The 11,906-nt window shown below is 43.7% G+C and overlaps 1 protein-coding gene across 2 annotated transcripts in view; it reads left to right on the top strand.

Annotated features, from left to right (window-relative positions):
• Positions 1–958: 958 nt before the first annotated feature.
• MICU2 (mitochondrial calcium uptake 2) overlaps positions 959–11,906 on the top strand; it is a 175,728-nt gene continuing 164,780 nt past the window's right edge. For both annotated transcript variants that reach the window (XM_069969829.1, XM_069969828.1), the window contains exon 1: positions 959–1,193. In XM_069969829.1, the coding sequence (XP_069825930.1) occupies positions 996–1,193 (198 nt within the window). In that variant the 5' untranslated portion in view covers positions 959–995. The remainder of the gene's footprint in view (positions 1,194–11,906) is intronic.

The raw sequence follows: 11,906 nt of genomic DNA, 5'->3' as shown, positions 1-11,906 counted from the left end.
TAATAATGGGTGTCCCTTCCAGCACTTGACCAACAGCCCCCCCACCACCACCACCACAGACAGTGACAGGGCACCCTGGCACGCTCATCAACCACTAGTGCTACCGTCCTATACCCCCCCCCCCCCCCGACCAGTGATAGTGTGTCTGGACACGGCACCATCCACCACCTTCAACCCGCACCCGCCAGTGCTCTGTTCTCCCAGCTCCCCAGTGGCATCACTGGGGATCAGGTAAAACAGAATGCCATGGGACTGTGCTAGGTCATGTGAGTTTGGGGGAATAGCGAGGCCCCATGAATCCTAGGTACGCCCCTGCACTGGATGGTTGCCTTGTGGTCTCTTCTAAACTGATTACAATAAGATAGGTCTCCTGGGCCTCATGCTAATCTCCATCCAGCCTGGAAAGCTAAAGCTTTGTAACAGCTGTATGGCGGAAGGTTCCCCCATCTCTGCCCCAGATTTTCAATACAACTACTACATGAACTGTTCAGGTCCTAGAGACAATGGGGAGAACAATCAGAAACTGGCCACTAGCAAAACAGTTTATTGCCCATAGCAACCAATCACAGAGCTGCTTTCATTTGTGTTGTAATTGGTTGCTATGAGCCACTAGCAAAACTGTTTATTGTCGATAGCGACCAATCACAGGGCTGCTTTCATTTGTGTTGTAATTGGTTGCTATGGGCAACAGGGACAGCCTCTCTATCATTATTACTGTGCACTTATATATACAGCATGCAAGCAGTGCTCTTTAGCTCCAACTCCCATCATGCCCCGGGAGTTGTAGTTGTGCCATAGCTTAGAGAACACTGCGCTGAACAGCGGTGCAGCCGTCACACTGTTACGGTCCTCCAGGTGAGCGACTCCTCTCCTGACAGCAGCAGCAGAGCGCGCGCCGCATCACCTGACCCGTCCGCCGTGACGTCACCCACACTCACAGGTGACTGCTTCTCGCGAGAACTCAGCGTCCAGTGACAGCTGACACTTCCGGGAAGATGGCGGCTTGGAGAACGGGACTCCCTAGTTTTGCTCGCAAATTGGTGGCCCTCGGGGGCCCTGGGATACGGATAACGTCAAGGGCGACACGAGCGGCTGGCGTGGCCCTGGCCGGTGCTGGAGCGGTGTATACTGGGCTGCTGCTGGTGAAGAAGAGCGGATACCGGAGCCCGGGAGTGATGCGGGTGTGCGCCCAGGTGAGTGCGGGGACGGGACTGTGCTGTTCCGGCTGTGCCCGTGTCACCATAGCTGTATACAGGAGGCTCAGCAGCTGTGGTGGGACTACAAGTCCAAGCAAACCCTCCACCTCTTCTGTAGCAGTCTGGGGAGCCCTGTGAGGAGAGGCTTATAGTTCTCTCCATTCATGTTCATTATAGTATCTTGTATCTGTAATCTATCAGAGACCATGGGACTGTAAGGTGACTGTGACCACCCTCCAGGACCTGTGGTGACACTACAACTCCCAGCATGTCCTCACCACCTTTGTTGTAGTGAGTCCACAATAGAAGCAACTATGGACATAGTCTTGTATGGACTGTTATGTGTATACAGCTCCTGTGCAGACATATGTGTTTCCATGGTTACACATACCAAAACAAACCGTCATGATACCTTCTTCTCTATTTCTAGTGTGTATAGGGAGGAACAGTATGTGACTGGACAACTTCTGTGCCCAATCAGACTGGTGTCAGTGCTAAAAACCTGCACCCATTGACTTCAGTGGGAACTAGGGAAATGGGCTGCAAAGAAATGACATGTCACTTCTTTAATTGAAGTCAATGACGGCTTCAGGTGATCACTGGGGATATGACGCCCTTATGGTGCGTTTACACAGAGAGATTTATCTGACAGATCTTTGAAGCCAAAGACAGAAACAGACTATAAACAGAGAACAGGTCATAAAGGAAAGAGATTTCTCCTCTTTTCTAATCTATTCCTGGCTTTGGCTTCAAAAATCTATCAGATAAATCTCTCTGTGTAAAGGCACCCTTATTCTTGCCTTGTTTAAAGTGACTGTACCACCAGGCCCAGGCAGAAGCACTGGAGGAGGGCTGACTCACCCTTAGTGGGAGGAAACCCCAGCCCCTCAATGATAGGGTTTCCATTGATTCTAATGGAGTCACGTCATGGAGGGGCTGGGTTTTCATCCCACTAAGGGTGGGTCGGCCCGCCTCCAGTGCTTCTGCCTGGGCCTGGTGGTACAGTCACTTTAAAAAACTCATTTATCAATACTACCAAAGGGTCTATTTACACAGAAAGATTATCTGCTAAAGTTTTGAAGCCAAAGCCAGGAATGCTTTTGAAAAGAGAAGTCTCATTTCTTTATGACCTGATCTGTTTATAGTCTGTTTTTGGCTTTGGCTTCAAATCTTTGTCAGATAATCTTTTTGTGCAAATGGACCCTAAAAGAAGAACTGACTTTATTGCTAATAACAACCACTCAGGCTCCTATATTATATATTCAATGCCGCAACTTCCCCAATTTTTTGCACACAGTTTTGATCACTTTTCATTTGTGTTTGACCAGTATTTCAGAGCCCTAAAGGAATTGACCAGCTAATCTGTGGGGTTCACAACAACACATGGAAATTAGTATTCCCACACTTGCACAGTGACATTTTGCCTATTCACTATGGACCACATTAAATGGGTATAAAGAAAGGTACCTCAAGCAAGTCCACGATATCTTCACTTGTATTTAACGTACACAATTTAATTAAAATATAGTGAAGTGGAGTTGCTCGAGTCACCTTTCCTCCAATGGTGAGCCTGGTGAGCTCGCACTTTCTGTGCATCTGGTGGAGCGAATTTTGGGCAGGTGCCCAGTATATTTTGGTTTTGTGCCACAGTACATTGTCTGTGGGAGGGAAATGGTTAATCAAATGCAGGTTAGGACTTGGAGCTGGTGTGAAGATTTTTGGTACCATGAAGGCCCTATTCCACCAACAGATCTGACGACAGATTATCTGCCAAAGTTTTGAAGCCAAACCCAGGAGTGGATTTGAAGAGAGGAGAAATCCAGTCTTTCCTTTATGACCTGATCTCTGATTATAGTCTGTTTCTGGGTTTGGCTTCAAATCTTTGTCAGATAATCTGTCCTCAGATCTGTTGGTGGAACAGGGCCTTGAGTTTCAAAGCTGTTGCTGAAATTTTGGATAAACTAGTTGTATTACTATTGTACCTGTTCATAGGTAAACAATTGCCATTATTTCAATATAACGGCCGTTGTTCTAAAATAACAGCAAATATTTGCCATTAAATGACGGCCATCCACTCAATTTCAACATTATGTGAACAGATCCTTTCTGTGTTTTTAATCCACTCCTGGTTTTGGTTGCAATATGAGGACCACAATACTGACTGAAATATACGTAGTGTGAACCCAGCCTTAAAGTTTATGTACCATCAGGCCCGGGCTGAAGCACTGGAGGTGGGCCGACCCACCCCCAGTGGGAGGAAGCCCCCCCGCGCTTCTATGATATAGCTCCATTGATTCGAGTGGAGCATCATAGAAGGCCTGATGGTACATTCACTTTAACGAACTTCTGATATGTCATAGCATCATTTTAGAGGTTTTTATCGGTTTGGGTCCTCATGCTGAGACCCCTGCCGATCATTAGAACAAAGGGGCAGACACCTGCGTTCTTCTGAAACAGAGAACCATGTCGTAAAGGACATTTGGGACATTGCTGAACACTATCCTCGGTTTTGTTCCAGCCTAAGGGTACAAACCCACTTGACGTATTTGCTGCGTGAATCAGTCTTAAAAATAAGCAGGCAAAACGCAGGTTGGCTTTATACGATTGTTCTGCGTTAAAATACGCAATTGCGTATTTTTGAAGCGTGAAGCTACATGCGTTTTTCGCACAGGTTGTTAACAACTGATGCTTTGCTAACAACAAGCTTCACGCTTCAAAAATACGCAATTGCGTATTTTAACGCAGAACAATCGTATAAAGCCAACCTGTGTTTTGCCTGCTTATTTTTAAGACTGATTCACGCAGCAAATACGTCAAGTGGGTTTGTACCCTTATTGATTATGTGGCCTTACTTTTGTCTAAATTGACTGGGCTTTGCCATGTGCGCAGCATTACCAGGTTTCCTTATGGGTGTTTTTGATCATAAAGGATCTGATGAAGCTTGGGAATGCTGATCACATGGCAAAGCCCAGACAGTCATTTTAGACAAAACACAGCGAGCGATTAAGCGACAAGCAAGAAATTGTCCATTTTGATCTTTCAACATGTTCTCAAATGTTGTTAGTCGTTCACTGAAAATTCGCAATTCGCTTTGTGTAAACAGTCTTTTACCTATTCACCCTATGTGTGAGATGGGCTTAAGCGTTCCTAAAACGAACACAATAACGATTTTTTCAAACGATATATCGTTCCGTCCAACTGCTGATAAAAATATAAAAATCACATCTTTACTTCGTGATCGTTAATCACTTGATTGGGTGAATTATCGCTCCGTGTAAAAGGACCATAAAGCACACCAGAAATGGCAAAGTAAAGTGGCTGACAAGCGATTGTTACTTTTTTTTAGGGGTTGGGCATACTGGTGCTAGTTTTTTTTTTTTTTTACTTGCTCAACTTTATTGACTAGTACTGTGCTGTCAGTAAAAAAAGAGCGGATTTACTGAAATATGAATGCAATACGGATGTCCAATCTGTAATTTTTAGTGGATTGTGCGGGAGGACCCTACGGACTTGAAAGCAAAACTGAACATGTGAATAGGGCCTAAGTCTAAAAAACGGTATATAATGTCCTGGTAGTGAAGCAGGATTTCTCCCTTCCCCCACACATGATCCTTCCTCCTCTCGGACCTCTATTCCCCCTCCTCAGCTGGTCCTCCGTGTTTATTATCGCACTTGTTTCATGGATATTTCGAACTGTTGGGTCTAAGGATCAAACTTGCCGCGTCATAAACATAGAAGTGGCAGCTGCTGCAATAATCCCTGTGCTACCAGCTTAATAAAGCGCTGGCCTAAATCTTTCTGTTTTTATACTTCAGTTTGATACATGAGATGCCGCAGTTTAGGGATATTTTGTGCGTTTGTTACTTCATGTTTCCATGAAGTATCTGAATGTATTTTCTAACTTTGGATTCTGAATAATACAAAGTTACCTTATTTACGGTTATCCTCCTGGTTTTGTTTAACTTATTCTAAGAATTTTTAAGTCCTTGTTTTTTGTTTGGCGTATTATCCTTAGGATAGGGGGGAATGCATCATTGTTTTACATATGTCTTTTGACATGGAAAAGTCATACGTAGAGATGAGTGAACCTGGAGCATGCTCGAGTTCATCCAAACACGAATGTTCGACATTTGATTAGTGGCGGCTGCTGAAGTTGGATAAAGCCCTAAGGCTATGTGGAAAACATGGATACAGACAATGACTATATCCATGTTTTCCAGACAACCTTAGGGCTTTATCCAACTTCAGCAGCCACCGCTAATCAAATGCCGAACATTCGGGTTCGGATGGACTTGAGCATGCTTGAGGTTCGCTCATCTCTAGTCACACGCAAAAAATGTTTTCTGTGGCTAGTAAAGTTGTGTGATGCATCTCTGCAGCTGTGCTAAATTTATCATGATCCATGCGTCATTTTGATAAATTTGTCGAATGGAAAAGATACTTGTGTGCCCTAAGGCATAATATAAATACAAACACATAAATAGATTGATTTTCTATCCTTGATATAATCCCTTTAAATTCCCTTACCTTTCCCACCAGTTTTAAAACTTCACATTTCAGAGGTTTGTGGGAATCCATGAACATATAACATATGTATACTGCAGCCCCTTTATATCACTGTGCCCCGTCTCTCTAGGATCACTGGGGGTGACTCCCAAGCCTTGTAAACCCCGTACATTTTATTATTGTCCGAGTGAGTTGTCCTATGTGTTCCGCCCGTGGTGGTTCCTGTCTGTCAGTACATCTACAGCTGGGACACTTTAATAAGGGTCTCCTGTCAGGCGGATCTCACTACATGGATAATTTTAGATTTCTCTTGTCAACAGTGGAGGTGGCATTTCACCTATGTGATATTTTGTGATGCTCCTAGAGGTTTCTGGCCCTGATGGTTTGTAAACTAAGTGCTAATATGTTATAACTGTTACGTACCATAAAAAATGTTTTTAAGCTAAAAAAAATGGCCTGTGTCCTGAAGTTCTAAAGAGCTGTTAAAGGGTTCTTCATGTGTTTTCCCTCAGGATATCCTCCTGTCGGCACACGTCCATCATTCTGATTGATCCTCATTTCTAGTGATCGATCTCAGTGCACCTTTTGCTGTATTGCAATTAATCCATATGGACGACCATTGAAGTCCTTACACCTGGGGTTTATGTAACGTGCCAGCTTCCTATTTTTGGCTGATTTTGTATATCTCTGCAAAATAAAGATGGTTGGGGATAAGCAAATCTCTAGCACGCCCGTGTTCTTCTAAACCTAAACATGTGACTTTGAGGACCGGTGGCTGAAGAAGTTAGATACTTGGGTAATATGGTAACAACCATAGGCCGTAGCCATGTTTTTCTTAGGGCTGGTTTGGTGATCAAAAACGCTGGAGTTTTGCTCATCTCTAATGATGTTGTACCGGGGAAGCCCTTGTATGAGTTGCAGGTTTTCCTTTCCTGTGTCGTTTGGTTGAAGGCCATCTTTACTGAGGGCAGTCCTTGTTATCGTAGGCCGCTTGTTTGTGCTATTATTACAGCAGATGCCGATGACATAGTTGTGAAATAACTGTGGAGGGTGTGTCCCGGGCCGCTGCCGGATACATTACATGAGCTCGCAGCAGCTGTGGTATTATTAGCCTTATTAAATATGGCGCAGGGATCGATTAAACATGCGGTAAAAGGGACACAAGTTGGCCTGCTTGTTTTTATAGGACCAGAGCGTTTCCATAACAGCAACATTGGAAATAGTCAGTATGCTTTTACTGAAGAATTATGTGCACTGTGGGCCAGCGGGAAGAAATCCAAAGGTCTAAGGGCTCTATTACACGGGACGATTATTGTGCAAAAAATCGTTATATCTTTCAAATTTAAATTATAATCGTTCTGTGTAATTGCAGGCAACGATCTAAAAATCGTTCGTATATTGTTGATCGTTGATTTAGATCTGAACCTAAAATTATCGTTAATCGTTCGCTAATCATTTGCTGTAATTCCACATTTGTTATCTCAAGTTCCGTATTTTTTCACTAATCGTTCAGTGTAATTGCACATTGTTCATTGTTTGGCTGGGATCAGAAGGAATAAACGGTCGTAGTAACAATTGTAACTAACGACCATCGTTCTGTGCAATATGGTGAACGATAGTAACGTTAGTCGTTAATCGTTAAAAATTGCTCTGTGTAATAGGACCCTTAATCACCAGGTTGGAGGCAGGAACACATAATAGAAAGTGTGGGGGGGGGTCCTCAACATAGAGTTTACAAAGAGAGTCTCTACAACCTGGACTTTCATTATTTAGAAAGCCCACTTTTTTTTTTCAGCACAGTCTTATCCTTTATTTCACATGTGAAGGTGCTGCAGGCAAATCACTTTTTTTGCAACTTATTTAGGGGGAACTCTAGTCATCTACTCTGGACAGTTCCTGTCATGAAATTACAGTGCAACAAATGTATTAAGAGACGCATGCCTTGTAATAAATGTGTTGCCCCTGTGACTGTCCGTGCACCACAGATTGAAATGTTCACCACTGTAAGTTTGCTGTGGACAAGCCCACTTTATGTTATGTGGTGACCGCAGCATAGAAGCCTAATAAATAGAGTTGAGTGAACTTGCTGTAAGTTTGTATTTGCGCCAACTTGAATGATTGGCATTTGATTCCCGCTGCCCAGAGCTGCATCCATCTTCAGGTTGCTGGATTCAAATGCCGAGTCGGGTGGTCTCCGTAGGAACTGTCTATCCCTGTTTTTGCATGAGCGCTGTTACTATGTCGTGATAGATCCCAGGAAAGTGTGGTAGTTTTATTCTGTAAATGGTGTTTTGCTATTACAAAACATTGCAATTTGGAGCATTGCCTATACTTAATCATAAGCATAATTTTAGGCCTGCCATGTCCATTGCCTACACACTACGGCAGAAGTATTGTAGACTGAACCAGTATGTGGCATCAGCTACACATGTGGTGTTCAGTAAAATGCCCATTAAAATCACCCATCATTGCCCAATTTTTTATCTAGAGCTGCACTCACAATTCTGCGGACTCCCGAGCTGAACTCTTCTACCTCCATGTCTGTACAAAACATACAGTGGGAAATGAGCAGTAACCTAATATAAGAAAGCTGAACAGGGCTAAGCTGTTAGGGGCGGCTCTGTCAACAAGCTGTTGACAGGCCCCATTACAAAACAGCAGAACTATGAATGCAGATCTGGAGTATCAGACTCGGTACGAGATAGCAAGCATTTCCAGAACATTTATGTTTTATGTAGATTGATTCTATATTGGTATGCTAGTTTTACATTTTACTTGAAAATTTGCACAGCTTTAATAAGAAACAAAAAAAAAATGGTCGCCAGGGCTGTTAGAGGCAGACGTCGGACACATTTACATAGCGATGCACTGGATTTCATTAGGCTAGGCCCCCACCCTCCCGGTTACTAAGAAGGTTTTTGGACTCTTGTAGCTTTTTGTTCCCTGTGATGTGAGGCTGATAATAAAGGCCTCGCAGGCAGTAATCAGCGGCGCTCCTCCCCGCTCTGATTGTGTCTGTGATACCGCTGTAGACATGCTGCACCGGCCAAAAACCTTCCAATCTTTGATTTAAAGTGTTGCAGAAATCTTACCAGCCCCGCCGAACTGTAAACAATAAAATAGTCAATCTGGGAACAGAGAGCATATATGAATCCTAAAAGCCAGTGATTAAAGCTTTTATGGAGCAATGCAAATTAATTGCAGCCTTTGGGGTTTCGTATGTGTTGGACTGGAGCGTGAAATGAAAAGGATCTGTATTAGGCTGCCAGTGCCAAGTCATCAGTGAACGTATTAGAGGAGAGGGGTAATGAGAAGTATACCAATGTCCCACCCGGTCTGCACCACATCACTTTCAGTTTACAACTTCACTTCTTGTTTAAAGTGTACCATGTCAAAAGTTTTGATCGGTCCGTGTCCGAGTGTTCACACCCGGACTGATCACAACTTTTGACTTGTATCTATGACATGTCAAAAGTTTTCCACTTTTAACTATTCTGTTTTATATTTCATAGGCATTGCCACCAATGTGTATTGTTCAAATAAAATAAAAAAATTAAACTTTGCAAATCATTTTGAATAAATTGGAAATGCTCTGATGCTGGCCCAGTTAAATATTTCACAGCCATATTTCATTGCCCAACATCTAGATATTACACATTTATTACCTTGCTTGTCTTGACTGAAACCCTTGTGTACTTTGTCACCAAAATAAAAAGTGTACCTGTCAATTCAAGAAAACTTTTGACATAGATATAGACATGTTTTAAGTTATCAGTCAGGGCCTGGACTCTGAATAGAACTGATCAGGCATGTCATGTGACACAGCGTCGGGAAAGGAATGAGCTGAGTGCGGCTTCTCCCGGCTCGTTCTTGTAGTCGGTCAGGGTCTGAAAACCAGGACCAATCAAAACATTTCACATTTCTCTGACATGTCTTTTAACGTACCCAACACTGATCGTTGCCTTAAAGAGGTACTCTAGAGCAAAACAAGTGTTTTAACAACTGGTGTCAAAAGGTTTTGCCAATTTGTAAATTACTTCTATTTGAAAACAGAATTCTTCCAGTACTTATCAGCTGTTGTATATCCTGCATGGAAGTGGTGTATTCTTTCCAGTCTGACACAATGCTCTCTGCTGCCACCTCTGTCCATGTTAGTAAAGCGGTAGAGTATAGCATGATAACTTAAAGTGTACCTGTCGTTTATTTTTTATTTTTTTTCCAGAAACCAATAGTACAGACAATTTAAAGAAACTTTGTAAATTGGTTTATTAGCCGAAAAATGCATTTTTATCGTCAAAAAGCAGTTGGAAGCTCTCCCACCTGTCTTCATTGTTCTCTATGGAGAGGGGAGGGGTGGAGGGAGATGAGGCACCAAAACAGGACAACAAAGAGTTAATTTAAAGCTACATCACCGGGCTATCTCCTCTGAAGTCAGTTCTGACCTGTCTGACCTCTGAATGGAGGTTTTCACACAGTTCCCGCTGTGTAATCCTTTGTTCTTTGCTGGCGACTAATCTCCCTCCTCCCCCTCCCCTCTCCATAGAACAGACAAGGGCATGTCTGATGCAACAAGACATGATTTCCTGATAATGAGCAGTGAATGAAAGAGAGGAGGGGGGGGGGACCTGGGGAAAGTCTTTTTGAATGCAGATAATGGCGTATTTACCCATAATACAATGACAGCGACACTTTAAAGGCAGATTCTCTTCATAGATGCTTCCAGCTTATTAAAGGGGTACTCCAGCGGGGGGGGGGGGCACTTTTTTGTTGAGACCGGGGAGGAGGTTGCTGAGGGAAAAGACATACACTCACCTCCCTGGTTCCAGCGGCGGGTCCCGCGTCGTGGCGCTCCGGTTCCCGGCCGCTTCCTGGTGTCTGTCGCGGGTCCGAGATATGACGTCTCAGGTCCGCTCAGCCAGTCAGTGAAGGAGGCGGGATCCATTTCAAGTCCCCTCAGATCCCGCCTCCTTCTCTGACTGGCTGAGCGAACCTGAGACGTCACGCCGCTGGAAACGGGGAGGTGAGTGGACGTCTTTTCCCTCAGCCACCTCGTCCCCGATCTCAGCAAAAAAGTGCCCCCCCCCCTGCGCTGGAGTACCCCTTTAAAGAGAGTTATGAAACCAGTATAAAACAGCCCATCGGTTTCTTTCTGAATTCTGTTTATCTGGCCACTACAACTAGGCCGGATGGGTGAGGGTCCCAGAAGCAGGATCTGCCTCTCTTAGATATCCGTAATGACAGTATTTTAATGAAACAACTACCATAGTGTCAAAGAAGTGGGATGGGAAAAGGTAACATGCCTGGTGACAACATTCATTCTTTAGCCCTACATCCTAATCCTTCTTGCATGTCTCTTATATTACTGACTGCCCTCTCTTGTATAAGCGCCTGTCACTCTTTTATCTACAACTTATTGGACTACGAGGAACACTTGCTGTAGGCAACAAATGAAACCATATGACACGGCACACCGTATGTCTGTGTGCGTCGGCATTGTATGTGACCCCTCAGTTTTCCTGGTAAATTTCAAGTATCACATAATTTAGCTTTGCAATAGAATCTAATTGCATTTTTCCAAATTTTGAAGGCAAATGATCTATTAGTTTGTATGAGCTCACATATTTAATATCCACATTTGTCAAATATGCTTAATTTGTGCCCACATACTCCGATTTAATTCCTTTAACAAAAACACATGTTTTCTGCAACTCGATACGTTTGAGCGCGGAGTGTTTCTAATGGCAATCCTCTAATGTTTCCCATCTGTCCGAGGATCAACGGGAAGGTATCCGAGATTTTAGACTAAGCATGTCATCCACCACGCCACTGTTGTGATCTGTAAGGTTATGTCAATTGATTCAAAGCAGGCCGCTCGCGAATAATATGTTACATTAATAGAAAAAATATAACGGCGATATTAAAACCAAAACACCTTTATATTACAAACATCTGTTTTATGATGGCCGGCGTGGGCTTCCCTCCAAACACGAGCTATAGAAAGACAAATGAACCGGGCCTGGAGCCAATAAAACATGCTAGGTAATGGTGAGCCACGTTGACGGGTCACTGTCCTGCAGTGGCATCAAGGAGGTGACATCCCCATTAATATCTGAAATAAAGGGTCTGCTGGTCTCTATCTTGTACTGTGCCAGTTCTGCGCCCGCCCTGGTAATAGTCTAATGGGGTCAGTCTGGCCGCCTCCTT

This window comes from Dendropsophus ebraccatus, chromosome 5 (assembly GCF_027789765.1).
Source record: "Dendropsophus ebraccatus isolate aDenEbr1 chromosome 5, aDenEbr1.pat, whole genome shotgun sequence".
NCBI lineage: Eukaryota > Metazoa > Chordata > Amphibia > Anura > Hylidae > Dendropsophus > Dendropsophus ebraccatus.
Note: the sequence above shows the minus strand (reverse complement) of the source record. Positions and strands in the feature narration are given on the sequence as shown.